Source organism: Odontesthes bonariensis, chromosome 22 (genome assembly GCF_027942865.1).
Source record: "Odontesthes bonariensis isolate fOdoBon6 chromosome 22, fOdoBon6.hap1, whole genome shotgun sequence".
Lineage (NCBI taxonomy): Eukaryota > Metazoa > Chordata > Actinopteri > Atheriniformes > Atherinopsidae > Odontesthes > Odontesthes bonariensis.
Genome location: NC_134527.1, coordinates 1,203,488 through 1,221,390, shown reverse-complemented (window position 1 = coordinate 1,221,390; position 17,903 = coordinate 1,203,488). Strand labels below are relative to the sequence as shown.

The 17,903-nt window shown below is 43.8% G+C and overlaps 1 protein-coding gene across 4 annotated transcripts in view; it reads left to right on the top strand.

Annotated features, from left to right (window-relative positions):
• The window catches only part of myo18b (myosin XVIIIB), an 85,473-nt gene that overhangs the window by 57,704 nt on the left and 9,866 nt on the right, over nucleotides 1-17,903 (top strand). For all 4 annotated transcript variants that reach the window (XM_075456579.1, XM_075456581.1, XM_075456580.1 and 1 more), the window contains 15 exons: nucleotides 1,979-2,068; nucleotides 2,147-2,266; nucleotides 2,717-2,822; nucleotides 3,346-3,470; nucleotides 5,797-5,951; nucleotides 6,123-6,246; nucleotides 6,484-6,684; nucleotides 6,768-6,878; nucleotides 10,126-10,230; nucleotides 11,444-11,605; nucleotides 11,799-11,912; nucleotides 14,507-14,623; nucleotides 14,704-14,787; nucleotides 15,737-15,874; nucleotides 15,991-16,176. In XM_075456579.1, the coding sequence (XP_075312694.1) occupies nucleotides 1,979-2,068; nucleotides 2,147-2,266; nucleotides 2,717-2,822; nucleotides 3,346-3,470; nucleotides 5,797-5,951; nucleotides 6,123-6,246; nucleotides 6,484-6,684; nucleotides 6,768-6,878; nucleotides 10,126-10,230; nucleotides 11,444-11,605; nucleotides 11,799-11,912; nucleotides 14,507-14,623; nucleotides 14,704-14,787; nucleotides 15,737-15,874; nucleotides 15,991-16,176 (1,938 nt within the window). The remainder of the gene's footprint in view (nucleotides 1-1,978; nucleotides 2,069-2,146; nucleotides 2,267-2,716; nucleotides 2,823-3,345; nucleotides 3,471-5,796; nucleotides 5,952-6,122; nucleotides 6,247-6,483; nucleotides 6,685-6,767; nucleotides 6,879-10,125; nucleotides 10,231-11,443; nucleotides 11,606-11,798; nucleotides 11,913-14,506; nucleotides 14,624-14,703; nucleotides 14,788-15,736; nucleotides 15,875-15,990; nucleotides 16,177-17,903) is intronic.

Genomic DNA, 17,903 nt, shown 5'->3' with positions numbered 1-17,903 from the left:
TTCGTTCATATAGAGCCAATTCATTCATATAGAGCCAATTTGTTCATATAGAGCCAATTCATTCATAAAGAGCCAAGAGCCAATTCATTCATATAGAGCCAATTCGTTCATATAGAGCCAAGAGCCAATTCATTCATATAGAGCCAATTCGTTCATATAGAGCCAAGAGCCAATTCATTCATATAGAGCCAATTCGTTCATATAGAGCCAATTCTTTCATATAGAGCCAATTTTTTCATATAGAGCCAATTCTTTCATATAGAGCCAGTTCATTCATATAGAGCCAATTCGTTCATATAGAGCCAATTTTTTCATATAGAGCCAATTTTTTCATATAGAGCCAATTCTTTCATATAGAGCCAATTCTTTCATATAGAGCCAATTCGTTCATATAGAGCCAATTCGTTCATGTAGAGCCAATTCGTTCATATAGAGCCAATTCGTTCATATAGAGCCAATTCGTTCATGTAGAGCCAATTCTTTCATATAGAGCCAATTCTTTCATGTAGAGCCAATTCATTCATATAGAGCCAATTCGTTCATATAGAGCCAATTCGTTCATGTAGAGCCAATTCGTTCATATAGAGCCAATTCGTTCATATAGAGCCAATTCGTTCATATAGAGCCAATTCGTTCATGTAGAGCCAGTTCATTCATATAGAGCCAATTCGTTCATATAGAGCCAATTCGTTCATATAGAGCCAATTCGTTCATATAAAGCCAATTCATTCATATAGAGCCAAGAGCCAATTCATTCATATAGAGCCAGTTCATTCATATAGAGCCAAGAGCCAATTCATTCAAATAGAGCCAATTCATTCATATAGAGCCAAGAGCCAATTCGTTCATAAAGAGACAATTCATTCATAAAGAGCCAATTCGTTCATATAGAGCCAATTCATTCATATAGAGCCAAGAGCCAATTCATTCATATAGAGCCAATTCGTTCATATAGAGCCAATTCATTCATATAGAGCCAATTCTTTCATATAGAGCCAATTGATTCATATAGAGCCAATTCGTTCATATAGAGCCAATTGATTCATATAGAGCCAATTGATTCATATAGAGCCAATTGATTCATATAGAGCCAATTGATTCATATAGAGCCAAGAGCCAATTCATTCATATAGAGCCAATTCGTTCATATAGAGCCAATTCATTCAAATAGAGCCAATTCATTCATATAGAGCCAATTCTTTCATATAGAGCCAATTCTTTCATATAGAGCCAATTCATTCATGTAGAGCCAATTCGTTCATGTAGAGCCAATTCGTTCATATAGAGCCAAGAGCCAATTCATTCATATAGAGCCAATTCATTCATATATAGCCAATTCGTTCATATAAAGCCAATTCATTCATATAGAGCCAAGAGCCAATTCATTCATATAGAGCCAATTCATTCATATAGAGCCAAGAGCCAATTCGTTCATATAGAGCCAATTCGTTCATATAGAGCCAATTCATTCATATAGAGCCAATTCGTTCATGTAGAGCCAATTCGTTCATATAGAGCCAATTCGTTCATATAGAGCCAATTCGTTCATATAGAGCCAATTCGTTCATATAAAGCCAATTCATTCATATAGAGCCAATTCATTCATATAGAGCCAATTCATTCATATAGAGCCAATTCAAAAACAATTTCCTAGCTAAGGAAACCAACAGATTGCACCGAAATTCGTCTTCAGTCCAATCTCCTGTCAATGGTTTGTTGACTGATACAACAGCTGATTTCCCTCACAGTCTTTCATTTTGAACTCTTGCTTTAAAGCCTCAAACCTGCAGCATCACAGGAAAACTAAAGAGAGTCGATTAGTTTGAACGATGGCGGTTCCGTCTGCGTGCACAGTCAGACTCAGCCCTGTGCACGTGAGCCTCAGGGAAAGACGAGAATTCCTCCAGCAAACATCTTAAAAGAGCTTCCAGGGTCTCTGAGCTCTTCTTCTTCTTCTTCTTCTTCTTCTCTTTGTCAGGATGAGATATCGGCTCTGAGGCGGCGGCTGGAGAAATCGGAGAAGGAGAGAAACGAGCTGAGGCAGACGGCAGACAGCCTGGAGACCAAGGTTTCAGCTGCATGCACACACGTGCACAGTGCACGCACACATGCACAGTGCACGGTGCTAATACTGTGGTTACTGCAGGTTACTGCTGTGACTTCGGAGCTCAGCGATGAGCGTTTCCGTGGAGACGCGGTGGGTCAAGCTCTGGATGTGGAGAGAGCCGAGAGGCTTCGACTCAGCAGGGAGAACAAAGACCTGCAGGTGGGCCCCTTACAAAGTAATCTATTACTCTAGTAACTACCACTGAAGTAATCTATTACTCTATTAGTCAGCCCAAAGTAACTACCTGTGGAGTAATCTATTACTCACCACTCAGCCCAAAGTAACTACAGCTGAAGTAATCTATTACTCTATTACTCAGCCAAAAGTAACTACAGCTGAAGTAATCTATTACTCTATTACTCAGCCCAAAGTAACTACCGGGGAAGTAATCCATTACTCACCACTCAGCCCAAAGTAACTACAGCTGAAGTAATCTATTACTCTATTACTCAGCCAAAAGTAAATACCTGTGGAGTAATCTATTACTCTATTATTCAGCCCAAAGTAACGACCTGTGAAGTAATCTATTACTCACTACTCAGCCCAAAGTAACTACCTGGGAAGTAATCTATTACTCTCTTTCGTGTGAAACATTTGTCTTTTCTGCAGGCTCGCCTGGAACAGTGTAAGGTTACCATGGAAACGCTGGAAAAGCAGCTGGAGGAGGAGATGCTGAAAGCTCAGGTTGCTGAGAGTCAGAGAGGAGCTGCAACAGGTAAAAAGTCTTCCTGCTTCTTCATGGACGATCATCTGCTGGGAGACGACACCGAATCTGAAGCGTTCACATAACTGCTGCTGTTTTAATCCAGATTTAAAGCTGGATTTGGTTTGAATGGATGTTTTAAATTCCAGTAAAGGGAACAGTTTGATTAGTTTTCACGTCAGCGAATCAGAGAGGTCGAGCTGTAGCTGCATCTCCATCCGAGCTTTATTTGGTGTGAGGCAACAGAATCAGAATCAGAATCAGAAAAGGATTTATTGCCAAGTAATTTTAACATCACAAAGAATTTGGCCTGGTCTGTTTGGTGCCATAAAAACAAAAAATATAATAATAATAATGAAGTAATAAAATGTAAAATAATAAAAATATATGTACAAATATGGTAAGGAAAGGCACAAACACTGAAATATGCTGGAGTAAACTGTAGAAATGATCTGCCTCACCTTTGGACACTTTTAAATCATGAAGACAGAAGTATCAGCAGCATGAAAGTTACATCTGTCCGTCCGTCACACAGGAAGTGAGCTGGCCATGCAGCTGGAGTGCAGCCAGACGGAGGTGGAGTTTGTCCGCAGACGCCTGAAGCAGACGGAGGAAAAACTGGAGGCGGAGAGACAGAGCAGACAGCAGCTCGATAGCAAGGTGAGGTGATGAGGCCAGGCGCTGCAGTGGCAGCGCTGATGAGGTTAAATGACGGCAGGTTAAATGATGGCAGGTTAAATGACGGCAGGTTAAATGATGGCAGGGCTACAGGTTAAATGATGGTAGGACGGCAGGTTAAATGATGGCAGGTTAAATGACGGCAGGTTAAATGACGGCAGGTTAAATGATGGCAGGTTAAATGATGTTTGGACGGCAGGTTAAATGATGGCAGGTTAAATGATGGCAGAACGGCAGGTTAAATGACGGCAGGTTAAATGATGGCAGGTTAAATGATGGCAGGTTAAATGATGGTAGGACGGCAGGTTAAATGACGGCAGGTTAAATGACAGCAGGTTAAATGATGGCAGGTTAAATGATGGCAGGTTAAATGACGGCAGGTTAAATGACGGCAGGTTAAATGACGGCAGGTTAAATGATGGCAGGTTAAATGATGGCAGGTTAAATGACGGCAGGTTAAATGATGGCAGGTTAAATGATGGCAGGTTAAATGATGGTAGGACGGCAGGTTAAATGATGGGAGGTTAAATGACGGCAGGTTAAATGATGGCAGGTTAAATGATGGCAGGACGGCAGGTTAAATGATGGCAGGTTAAATGACGGCAGGACGGCAGGTTAAATGATGGTAGGACGGCAGGTTAAATGACGGCAGGTTAAATGATGGCAGGTTAAATGATGGCAGGACGGCAGGTTGAATGACGGCAGGTTAAATGATGGCAGGTTAAATGATGGCAGGACGGCAGGTTAAATGACTGCAGGTTAAATGATGGCAGGACGGCAGGTTAAATGACGGCAGGTTAAATGACTGCAGGTTGCAGGACGGCAGGTTAAATGATGGCAGGTTAAATGACGGCAGGTTAAATGATGGCAGGTTAAATAACGGCAGGTTAAATGACTGCAGGTTGCATGACGGCAGGTTAAATGATGGCAGGGCTACAGGTTAAATGACGGCAGGTTAAATGATGGCAGGTTAAATGACGGCAGGTTAAATGATGGCAGGTTGCATGACGGCAGGTTAAATGATGGCAGGACGGCAGGTTAAATGACGGCAGATTAAATGATGGCAGGGCGGCAGGTTAAATGACGGCAGATTAAATGATGGCAGGGCGGCAGGTTAAATGACGGCAGGTTAAATGATGGCAGGGCGGCAGGTTAAATAACGGCAGGTTAAATGATGGCAGGGCGGCAGGTTAAATGACGGCAGGTTAAATGATGGCAGGACGGCAGGTTAAATAACGGCAGGTTAAATGACTGCAGGTTGCATGACGGCAGGTTAAATGATGGCAGGATGGCAGGTTAAATGACTGCAGGTTGCATGACAGCAGGTTAAATGATGGCAGGTTAAATGACTGCAGGTTGCAGGACGGCAGGTTAAATGACGGCAGGTTAAATGATGGCAGGTTAAATGACGGCAGGTTAAATGATGGCAGGTTAAATAACGGCAGGTTAAATGACTGCAGGTTAAATGACTGCAGGTTGCATGACAGCAGGTTAAATGATGGCAGGACGGCAGGTTAAATGACGGCAGGTTAAATGATGGCAGGTTAAATGACAGCAGGTTAAATGATGGCAGGTTAAATAACGGCAGGTTAAATGACTGCAGGTTAAATGACTGCAGGTTGCATGACGGCAGGTTAAATGATGGCAGATTAAATGATGGCAGGGCGGCAGGTTAAATGACGGCAGGTTAAATGATGGCAGGGCGGCAGGTTAAATGACGGCAGGTTAAATGATGGCAGGGCGGCAGGTTAAATGACGGCAGGTTAAATGATGGCAGGACGGCAGGTTAAATAACGGCAGGTTAAATGACTGCAGGTTGCATGACGGCAGGTTAAATGATGGCAGGATGGCAGGTTAAATGACTGCAGGTTGCATGACAGCAGGTTAAATGATGGCAGGTTAAATGACTGCAGGTTGCAGGACGGCAGGTTAAATGACGGCAGGTTAAATGACGGCAGGTTAAATGACGGCAGGTTAAATGATGGCAGGTTAAATAACGGCAGGTTAAATGACTGCAGGTTAAATGACTGCAGGTTGCATGACGGCAGGTTAAATGATGGCAGGATGGCAGGTTAAATGACTGCAGGTTGCATGACAGCAGGTTAAATGATGGCAGGACGGCAGGTTAAATGACGGCAGGTTAAATGATGGCAGGTTAAATGACAGCAGGTTAAATGATGGCAGGTTAAATAACGGCAGGTTAAATGACTGCAGGTTAAATGACTGCAGGTTGCATGACGGCAGGTTAAATGATGGCAGGACGGCAGGTTAGATGACGGCAGGTTAAATCTCTAACATGTGTGTGCAGGTGGCGGCGCTGCAGGCCCAGCTGGAGCAGTCCCGGAGGAGCGCCACGGAGCTGAAACGCCACTGTCGCCGCGTGACCTCTGACCTCCAGGACGCCCGCGTTCTCACCGACAGTCTGCAGAGCCGCATGCACGAGCTGGAACGCAAACAGAGGAGGTTGAGCTGCACTTTCAGCTGGTTTTCAGATATCTCACCATTTAAATCACCCTGACGGCGGGTAAATGAGGGTCTGATTCACAGGTCCATCACACCCTCATTTACCCGCTTTGATTAGATTCCACATCATTTAAAGTTGTGCAACTTCCTGCTGCTTCTGTGTTAAAACAGGTTTGATAGCGAGTTGACTCAGGCTCTGGAGGACGCCGACAACATGAGGGAGCAGAAAGAAAAAGCCCAGCTGGAGAACACCGCTCTGGGGACCGAAGTGTTCAACGTGCGCCGCAGCCTCCAGGTCTCTGTGTTTTATAGCAACAGGGAGTTCAGATCGAGTCTTTCAGTGGAATCATGGCAGCAAACAGTTCAGACACAATGAAAAGTGTGCTTTATGGCAACCAATCAGTGGTCCTCATTCTCCCATTGAAGCAGGAATAGAGCTCAGAAAAAAGTCTCAGCGCCCTTCAGCAAGTTTAATCTGTTTAACCAGCAGCAGTAACTGGAGGACGAAACGTTTCCATGTGTCTCTGCACAGGAGAGCCAGGCCGAGGTGAGCCGCCTGCAGATGCAGAAGGAGGAGCTGTGCGCTCAGATCCGGGACCTCAGCCTTCCCGTTGACCTCGCCTCGGACTCGCTGCCCGACCTGAAGAAGCAGCTCCGCTTCCTGGAGAACCAGGCCAGCGACAGGGCCGAGGAGTTCTCCAAACTCACCTCCAGGATCCAGCAGCAGCAGCAGGTGCTCACAGCGCACGCCAACACGGCGAGGCGGACCGCGTTCCTGCGTCCGTCTCACCTGTGCTTCCTGTGTTTCTCCAACAGGTCCACATGCGCTTTGAGATGGAGATGGAGAGGATGAAGCAGATGCATCAGAAGGAGCTGGAGGACAAAGAAGAGGAGCTGGAGGATGTCCACAAGTCCTCCCAGAGACGGGTGGGTTGAGCCTTTCATTGATGCGCTCTGAGACTGGGCTGCAGTTACAGGTGTTTCTGCTGATGTGGGCGTAAACTGCTCCGAGTTAGAAGCACAAAGAAACAAAAAGGAAACACAAAGAAAACACAAAGAAAACACAAAGAAACACAACGAAACACAACGAAACACAACGAAACACGAAGAAACACGAAGAAACACAAAGAAGCACAACGAAACACAACGAAACACAACGAAACACAAAGAAACACAAAGAAACACAAAGAAGCACAAAGAAAACACAACGAAACACAAAGAAGCACAAAGAAACACAAAGAAAACACAACGAAACACAAAGAAACACAACGAAACACAAAGAAACACAACGAGGCACAAAGAAGCACAAAGAAAACACAAAGAAACACAACAAAACACAACAAAACACAAAGAAACACAAAGAAACACAAAGAAACACAACGAACCACAAAGAAGCACAAAGAAACACAACAAAACACAACAAAACACAAAGAAGCACAAAGAAACACAACGAAACACAAAGAAGCACAAAGAAACACAACGAAACACAAAGAAATACAAAGAAGCACAACGAAACACAACGAAACACAAAGAAAACACAAAGAAACACAACGAAACACAAAGAAGGACAAAGAAACACAACGAAAGCACAAAGAAACACAAAGAAACACAAAGAAGCACAAAGAAACACAAAGAAAACACAACGAAACACAAAGAAAACACAACGAAACACAACGAAACACAAAGAAACACAAGGAAACACAACAAATTCAAATTCAATTAAAAAATACTTTATTTATCCCAGAGGGAAATTAAATGTTGATGTAGCTCAATTAAATCAAGGAATTATTATAGATGCTGATGGCTGTGGGCAGGAATGATTTCCTGTAGCGATCCGTTTTGCATCCAAACTGAAGAAGCCTTTGACTGAAGAGACTCTGTTTTCCGATAACAGTCTCATGGAGAGGATGTTCAGGGTTGTCCATAATTCTCTTGATTTTATGCAAAATCCTTCTTTGCATTATTGTCTCCAGAGGTTCCACAGTCGTCCCCAGAACAGAACCAGCCTTCTTTATCAGGTTGTTGAGTCTTTTTAGGTCCCTGGTTCTGATCCTGCTGCCCCAACAGATGACGCAAGAGGAAATGACGCTCTCAACAACAGACTTGAAGAATATCTGCAACATCTTGTTGCAAACCTTGAAGGACCTTAGCTTCCTCAAGAAGTACAGTCTGCTGTGTCCTTTCTTGTAGATTGCTTCACTGTTGTGTCTCCAGTCCAGTCTGTTGTCCAGATGAACACCAAGGTATTTATATTCCTCAACCACCTCCACTTCTTCTCCCATGATGGAAACAGGGTAACGAAACACAAAGAAGCACAAAGAAGCACAAAGAAACACAACGAAAACACAAAGAAACACAAAGAAAACACAAAGAAACACAAAAAAACACAAATAAAACACAAAGAAGCACAAAGAAACACAACGAAAACACAAAGAAACACAAAGAAGCACAAAGAAGCACAACGAAAACACAAAGAAACACAAAGAAACACAAAGAAGCACAACGAAAACACAAAGAAACACAAAGAAAACACAAAGAAACACAAAGAAACACGAGATTCATGCATTCAGAAAACCTAAAGAAATCTGTCCGTCTCCTGTTGGGTGGAGCAGACTGTTGGACTTTAGGTGTACGTGGATTCTTGTGTTCAGATTCTCCAGCAACACTGAACTTTGACCTTTTCATCCTGACGTATCACACAGCATTTCTCCAGGGGTCCTCATCATCACACAGTCATATCGGGGGATTCGCCTCCGTGGTGCTCACTTTATTCAAAGGTTAGGGTTAGGGTTAACCCCTCTTCCTACATGAAAGGATTAGGGTTTAGGTTTAGGTTTATGGTAGGTTGGGGTTAGGGTTAAGGTAAGGGTAGGTTTAGGGTAGGGTAAGGGTAAGGTTAGGGTAAGGGTAGCCTTAGGCTAAGGTTAGGGTAAGGGCTAGGGTAAGGGTTTAGGGTAAGGGTAGGGTTAGGGTAAGGGCTAGGGTAAGGGTTTAGGGTAAGGGTAGGGTGAGGTAAGGGTAGGGTTAGGGTAAGGTTAGGGTAAGGGCTAGGGTAAGGGTTTAGGGTAAGGGTAGGGTTAGGGTAAGGGCTAGGGTAAGGGTTTAGGGTAAGGGTAGGGTGAGGTAAGGGTAGGGTTAGGGTAAGGTTAGGGTAAGGGCTAGGGTAAGGGTTTAGGGTAAGGTGAGGTAAGGGTAGGGTTAGGGTAAGGTTAGGGTAAGGGCTAGGGTAAGGGTTTAGGGTAAGGGTAGGGTGAGGTAAGGGTAGGGTTAGGGTAAGGTTAGGGTAAGGGTTTAGGGTAAGGGTAGGGGTTGGGTGAGGTTAGGGTAAGGGTAGGGTTAGGGTAAGGTTAGGGTAAGTTAGGGTTATGGTTAACGCCTCTTCCTGCAGGAACCCCTGGGCTAATGCACTGAGGGGTTGGGAGATATGATAAGAGCTTTAAACTTAGAGCCTATAGGTACGTACAGAGTGGTGGAGGCTTCTGAAATGTTGAAAGAAGCCGTTCGCTCTGCTCCATCAGCAGATAATGAAAAGTAAAACACTTGATGTCAGGACATGGATGCACAAACATGTGAACAGCCAGACTGAGTGAGTTTAATCCACCTAAATGTGTTTATCCATCCGTCACAGGATGGACGGGAGGTTCCATCGAGCTGTTTGTTTTACTGCGTCTCCACAGATGATGAAATTATGTCATTATTTATGCTGCTGCAGGGAAACTTTCCCTTTTAGTTCCACTCAGAGTTCTTTCAGGCTCACTAAGAGTTCTTTCAGGCTCACTAAGAGTTCTTTCAGTTCCACTCAGAGTTCTTTCAGGCTCACTAAGAGTTCTTTCAGGCTCACTAAGAGTTCTTTCAGTTCCACTCAGAGTTCTTTTAGGCTCACTAAGAGTTCTTTCAGGCTCACTAAGAGTTCTTTCAGGCTCACTAAGAGTTCTTTCAGGCTCACTAAGAGTTCTTTCAGGCTCACTAAGAGTTCTTTCAGTTCCACTCAGAGTTCTTTCAGGCTCACTAAGAGTTCTTTCAGGCTCACTAAGAGTTCTTTCAGGCTCACTAAGAGTTCTTTCAGGCTCACTAAGAGTTCTTTCAGTTCCACTAAGAGTTCTTTCAATTCCACTAAGAGTTCATTCAGGCCGGTCCTTCATCGTCTTATCGGACGTGTTTGTGGTGTTTGCAGCTGAGGCAGCTGGAGATGCAGCTGGAGCAGGAGTACGAGGAGAAGCAGATGGTGATTCATGAGAAGCACGACTTGGAGGGACTCATAGCAACGCTGTGTGACCAGGTAAAGCACAAACACTCACACCTGTGTGGAAGGGCTGCAGGAGAAAGCCTCTTCTCTCTAAAAAGAACATGACAGCACAGCTCAGGTTTGCAAAGCTGCATCTGGATGCAGCATGCATTCGGATATTTTGAGATCGGATACAGGCCTCCTTCATATGTGAAAATTGATCAGATACGAATCGGATATGTGACAATGCGACCGCCGTGTAAACAGGCAGATCGGATATTCTTACACATTGCGTTCCACACGTCATTAAATATGCGACTATTTAGATTTTTTGTCGTGCGTGGTAAGCTAGTGAATGCGAGACGCATAAACATACTAAAATTGCTGACCCACTGCTCTTCATCAAAGCCCGCCACAACATTCTCCCACCAGTCCTAGGATCGGTCTCGCACCCAGACACTCCTCTGAACAGCTGAGGAGGCAATCATTGCAGCGTGTGCACAGGATGCAATAATGGCTCTTTTCCTCCTCGGCCTTAAAATCCTGCCAATGTTGGGCGAACTTCTCATGTACCGCAACACTAGCATCACACCTGTGTCAACGTCGTCCATTTGCCTCAGCAGTAGAGTTTGGTAAACACTTCAGTAGGCATGTGCGATGTTTCAGGTGATAGGCAAGTGTAATCGCATGAATCAGATATGAGTCACATTATTAAAGCACGTGTAACCACACGTTAAAAAAAATCGGATTTAGGCAAAAAATCAGATCTGGGCATCAAGACTTGCAGTGTAAATGAAGCCTTTGAGAAAGCTGCACCAAACATACCTGAAAGGACTGATTATGGGCTTTGATTTCATGGCTTCTGTTTGTACCCGTCAAGCACACAAGTGAACGAGGTTCTTGTTCAAAGATGCTGGTTCCACAGCATCACAGTCGGCCTCGTGTTGCTTCCTCCCACCGTGTGTCTGGCTCAGTTATAACTGTTGGTTAGCTGTTGGTTAGCTGTTGGTTAGCTGTTGGTTAACTTTTGGTTAGCGGTTGGTTAGCTGTTGGTTAACTGTTGGTTAGCTGTTGGTTAACTTTTGGTTAGCGGTTGGTTAGCTGTTGGTTAACTGTTGGTTAGCGGTTGGTTAGCTGTTGGTTAACTGTTGGTTAGCTGTTGGTTAACTTTTGGTTAGCGGTTGGTTAGCTGTTGGTTAACTGTTGGTTAGCTGTTGGTTAACTGTTGGTTAGCGGTTGGTTAAGGGATGGATGCCTCATGTTGCAGGTGGGACACAGAGACTTCGATGTGGAGAAGAAGCTGAGGAGAGACCTGAGGAGAACTCACGCTCTGCTGGCCGACACTCAGCTGCTGCTCGCCACCATGGACAGCTCCAGCCAGAACCTTCCCAACGGCAGCAAAGACCAGATCGAGCGGCTGCACTTTCAGGTTATCTGCGCTTTGTTTCATGCTCTGAAACAAACTCTGAGAGCTTCTGTGCTCTGAAACTAACAAACAGAACAATCTTCTGTGCTCTGAAACTAACAAACAGAACAATCTTCTGTGCTCTGAAACTAACAAACAGAACAAACTTCTGTGCTCTGAAACTAACAAACAGAACAAACTTCTGTGTCTCCATCAGCTGGAGGAGAGCGAGGCAATGCGTCTGGAGGCCGAGGGCGTTCAGAAAACTCTGTCCAAGGAGCTGGAGAACACTCAGCTGGAGCTGGAGAACATCTGCAAGCAGAAGAGTGCGGTGAGTGGAAGATGTGCCGGTCCGTCTGCAGAGAAACTTTAACAGAAACCAAACTAAATGTGTCCAGAGGAGGACGTTAATGGGCTGTTATCAGCTCTAAGAGGCTTCTCTGTGGGCTTCGTTCTGTGGTGGCTGCTGTTGGGAGATGATTTAATTATAAAACTGAACTTCAGTGGTGGTGTTCTGGCTGGGGGCCTGGGCCCCCGTACAGCTGAATGCCCAGCACCGCCCCTGCTCCCAGCTGGACTCCCACTGAGAGGCTCAGCAGCTCCACAGTTGCAATATTTCCATTTACACAGCTGATCTACTCCCGCTTTGCTTCTGAGATTTATTCATTAGGACCAAGAAAAGAGTTTAAACGTGCACGCCACGGCGCTTTAGGTGCAAAAACAGCTTCATCATTTTGAATTAGGTTCATTTAACTTTTAAAAGGAACCCCGGCTATGATGACTTTCAGTTCTTAAAAGATACATATTAGTATCAGTTATAATAAAGTGATATGAAAAACATTGTTGATGTCTTCGTTTTCTAAAATTATTTAAAAAATAGTTAAACACGTAAGTCGCCATTGTTCGCAGCTCCACGACCGAGAGAGTGCTGCTCTTCCCGGTCGGAACGAAGTCTCCAATAGGTTTTCATAATATCCAACATCTATAGCTAAAAAGACAGAAACTGAATGCAAGCACTTAAATTCCTTGACAACTAAATAGGCTATTTGTTGTGTCGTAAATAAACACACGTAGTCAAATAACTACTTTTATTTCACCAAAATGAAACGCATGCACGAGAGCATAAACATAGCGTGCCTTCATCTCCAGTACGGTACTTCTACTCTGGTCCTCCTACTGTACACCACGCTATTTACCAGGCTACAAGATATAACACGACCGGGAAGAGCAGCACTCTCTCGGTTCCCATGGAGACACAGTTACCACACAAACACCACTGATTCTGACCCACTCTTGACTCATGTGGTGACTCATCACCCGTGTTCATCACCTCATTAATGTTTCGCTCAGGTTCAAATTGAAAAGGCTGAACAGATGACATTTTGCTGCGCCGTCATCCGAACACCGGCTCGAAGCAGGCCGTACAACTTCGTGACGTCACTGTCCAGCATTGCGAACAATGGCAACTTACGTGTTTAACTATTTTTTAAATAATTTAAAAAACGAAGACATCAACAATGTTTTTCATATCACTTTATTATAACTGATACTAATATGTATCTTTTAAGAACTGAAAGTCATCATAGCCGGGGTTCCTTTTAACAGTAATTTCTCCTGAAAAACATAACGATTGTTTTTGATTTATTTTCCTTTTAGTCCCAAAAAAAACAGTGAAATGTGCATAAAAAGTATCTGAGTTAAATAACACCACAGAGTTTCATCCATGCTGCATCACAGCAGAGCACATTAACTTTCTCCTTCGTCATTTACGCTGAAACTCCTCTAGATTCCTTGAATGCTTTCATGATATTCTGCTCTGCAGAGGCAGAAATATGCAGATCCCTTCCAGTCTTTCTCTGAGGAACCTTGTTTTTAACACATGTGGGCAGCTTTTTCTCATTTAGGGTCGTGCATTTTCCCCACAGTTAGTAATGAACTGCTCCCACACTCACCTGTAAAAGTAATGAAAGCTAACCCTGTAAACAGGGATGGGAATTGATAAGATTTTTACGATTCCAATTCCATTTTCGATTCTACTTAACGATTCGGTTCTTTGTCGGTTCCCTTATCGATTCTCATTTGGAGAAAAAGGACAACAAACCGGTCGATTAGCATCAACTTTGTTTAGTTTAGAAGTAACACGAGTCATGACCTCACAAACCCAACAACGGTGAGGTCCACATTGGTCTATCCTGGCCTGGGTAATTTAACTCTTCCCCGCTCTGGTGAAAGGAGAAGCTGGAGGTAGAGGTGAACTGGGGGTAGTACCACCAGCCTCTGGCTCTGAGCCAGTCAGGCTCTGTCTCTCATGATTTCATCTAAATGTAATGCCTGAGAAGGCATTCATTTAACCTTAACCGTTACTAACAGCAGCTTTTACAATCAGGCAAATGCTGCTAACATGATAGGCAGTGTTTGTTTGTTAGTTAGTTACCTGCAGTGTTAGCCGAGGACATGCTAACGCTGCTAACGCTGCTAACGTTGCTGGGTTCAGATTCACCAACGTTAGTCCGGAGCAGATCGAAAACGCGACATTCATTCATAGTTATTGCATGTTGGTAGTCTTTTTTAGGGATGTGTAACCAAACTTTCCAGCGTTTGTACCGCTTGGGCGCCATGTTTACTGTTGGCTGCTGGCTGCGCTGGACTCGCCACGCAACGTTGCGTGGTGACGTCATTCGCGCCCACTGGAATCGATAAGGGAATCGTTTGCGAAATGGCCAAACGATTGCAAGGAATTGAAACACTGGGAACCGGTTCTCAACAAGAACCGATTCTCGATTCCCATCCCTACCTGTAAATGCATCCCTACCTCTGAGCCTGTAAAAGTAATGAAAGCTAACCCAAAAAGTAATGAAAGCTAACCCAAAAAGTAATGAAAGCTAACCCTAAAAGTAATGAAAGCTAACCCTGTAAATGCATCAGGTGGACGAGCAGCTGACCCTGCTGCAGCATGAGAAGCTGGACCTGCTGAAGAGGCTGGAGGAGGACCAGGAGGACCTCAACGAGCTGATGAAGAAGCACAAAGCGCTGATCGCACAGGTGCTGCCCTCCTTATTCAGCATCATTACTCAGGTAAACGTCCCAGAAGCCAGCGGACGCTCACTCTTTGTCCTCTTCAGTCCTCCAGCGACATCTCTCAGATCAGAGAGCTGCAGGCCGAACTGGAGGAGCTGAAGAAACGCCGACACTCTCTTCAGGAGGAGGTAACCTGTGCTTTAAAGGCAGAATTAAGCTCGATGCAGCTGACTGTGACGGTGCAACCGGCTCAGATTTCTGGAGCATTTAACCCCCTTGTTGCACATCTTAACCTTGTAGCACCCAAGCATATGAATAATCATTGAAAAAATCATTTTGGCTCTTCTTGCATCTTTTTGGGTGGGAATAAACCAATATTTTTGGAATTGGGCTATTTTTGATCATTTTAGGCAATGTTGCATATTTGCAACTGTGGGCTTTCCTGATTAATTTTGTTCACAAAACCAAGTCATTCTCTGCAGATCGTTTGGCAAAAAAGGTTTAGTGAAAGTTCACCAGTAACTGCTGCTACCACAATAAAATGTATATAATAAACCTTTATTGAACATTCTTAATACAAAGTGCAGAACGCAGCCATCATAAACTTTCCATTCAACAACAAATCAAACAGATTTCACAGATCTTTGTTGTGAAAAAGTGAAGCCCATATAAAATGCAAAAAATGTAATGTAAATAAAAATGTGCACATGAAGCTAATAAAAAAATAATGATAATAATACAGTTTGGAGAGCTGAGCTCCCATTAGCGCTGTGAAAGGTGGACAAAGCAGAGCACACCAAACGAGAGCAGAAGGAACTAGAACAGAGCACCGCAGAGCAGAGTGTAACTCACTGAGCCAAGAAAATGATGCTGGGACAACTGTCGGCACATAAAATGTAATGTAAAAAATATTACATTTTATGATAATAATATAACACATTAATGTAAATAATGTATGTAAATTTAAAAAATCAAATAATGTAATGTAAATAAAAATATTAATAAAAATATAATGTAAATAAATAAAAAGCTTGTTGCATATCTGCAACTGTGGGTGCTACAAGGTTAATGCCCCTGCCAGCTTCCCTCCTGGCTGATGTATCTGTGCATATTTAACGCTGTTGGCTCGCCCTGCAGCTCCAGCAGAGCGTGTCCAGGGTGCAGTTCCTGGAGTCGTCCACCGTGGGGCGCAGCATCGTCAGTAAACAGGAGGCCCGAGTGTGCGACCTGGAGAACAAGCTGGAGTTTCAGAGAGGGCAGGTCAAGAGGTTTGAGGTGCGATCGGACAAAGCTTTTTCCAGTTTGAACACATCCTGGGATCCCTGCCGGGCTCCATCTCAGCTCCCCTGGTTCTGGTTCTGGCTCTGGTTCTGATTCTGCGCCCTGTGCAGGTGCTGGTGCTGCGTCTCAGGGACAGCGTGGTGCGTCTGGGGGAGGAGCTGGAGCAGAGCGCCCAGACCGAGGCCCGGGAGAAGGACAACGCCCGCTACTACCAGCAGCGCCTGCTGGAGATGAGGGTGGAGATGGAGGACCTGAGCCAGAGGGAGCAGCAGAGCGGCCGCAGACGCATGGAGCTGGTAACTAACCCTCGTTTAGACTTTAAAATGTCTGTTTCAGCAGAGTTTTACAGTCATGAGACTGTCAGGATGCTTAAAGGATGTGGAGCTGTGGAGAAACTCCAGCTTTGTGCTGCTGTATCAAATCAAAATTATTTGTAGCACATTTCATGTCCAAAACAATTCAAAGTGCTTCACATAAAATAAAAGCATTGCAGCAGGGAGTGCAAGAAGCATTAAAATACATAAAAGAATATAAAGAGAAAGAAATTAAATAATTAAAATGATTAAAAGAATATAAAGAGAAAGAAATAAAATAATTTAAATGATTAAAAGAATATAAAGAGAAACAAATAAAATCATTTAAATGAGCAACAGTCCAGATAAGTTCAAAGATATCGTGCAGATTTCATGCATAGACACATGAGAACAGAAATGTTTTTAACCTGGATTTAAAAATGTCTATATTTGGTGAAAGTTTAATCTCCACTGGCAGTTTGTTCCACTTGTTTGCAGCATAACAGCTAAATGCTGCTTCTCCATGTTTAGTCTGGACTCTGGACTGGACCAGCTGACCTGAGTCCTTGGATCTAAGAGCTCTGCTGGCTTTATATTCTCTGAACAGATCACAGATTGTAAACCATCAGCAGGCTTTTAAAATCTATTCTGTGACTGACTGGAAGCCAGAGTAAAGATTTTAAAGCTGCTGTGATGTGTTCAGATCTCTTAGTCCGGGTTAAAACTCCAGCAGCAGCGTTCTGGATGAGCTGCAGATGTTTAATGCTCTTTTTGGGAAGTGAATATAAACTCCAACAGGCCATACTCACAGACAACGTTCAGGAGAAGGCCTGACAGGAAACTCTCCCTCCAAAGTCCACCACACCTCCCCAACAGCTGCTTCTCTGCTGCTCTTATGAGCACAAACAGCAGCTGTTTCCCTACCTGGAACATCTTTGAAATAATTATTGTTCACGCTGAAGCCTGACGGTTAGCATCACTGATGCAACAGATAAGATTTCTGCAGGATCTGTGCAGGGCTGTGTTTCTGCTTCAGGTTTGGAAACGCTTCCCAGACGAGTCTGAATCAGCTTCAGACTCACCAGAAAACACAGAATCATGTTTGTCCACATTAAATGTGAACCCTCACTAAATCAAACCATTAATAACAGTATTTATTATTATTATAGCATATTTGAATGTGTGGAGGAAGGTGTAACATGGACAAATCTCAGTTATATTTCATTAATTCAATGAAGGAATTAATTCTTTCTTTCTTAATAGTGAATCCTAAAAGAAAAGAAAAGTGGTAAAAAGATGATGGATCTGTTCAAATCTGCAGTTATTCTGACTCTTTTTGGGCTTTTAAGCCTTTTATGGACAGGACAATTCAAGACAGACGGGAAGCAGGGGGCAGAGAGAAGGGGAACGACATGCAGCAAAGGGCCGTCCGATGCGGGACTCAAACCACCCCACTGATTTAATAGTGTGACATAAGTGCTGTAAATATGACCTTAATCCCTGAGAAGCTGCTGCATGATGCAAACTTCTTCATTTTCCGCCAACGTTCTGTTACGTTGCGTTCCGTTCCGTTGCGTTCCGTTCCGTTGCGTTCCGTTCCGTTGCGTTACGTTGCGTTACGTTACTTGCCTTACGTTACGTTACATTCATTACATTACGTTACATTACCTTACGTTGCATTACATTACATTCATTACATTACGTTACATTACCTTACGTTGCATTACATT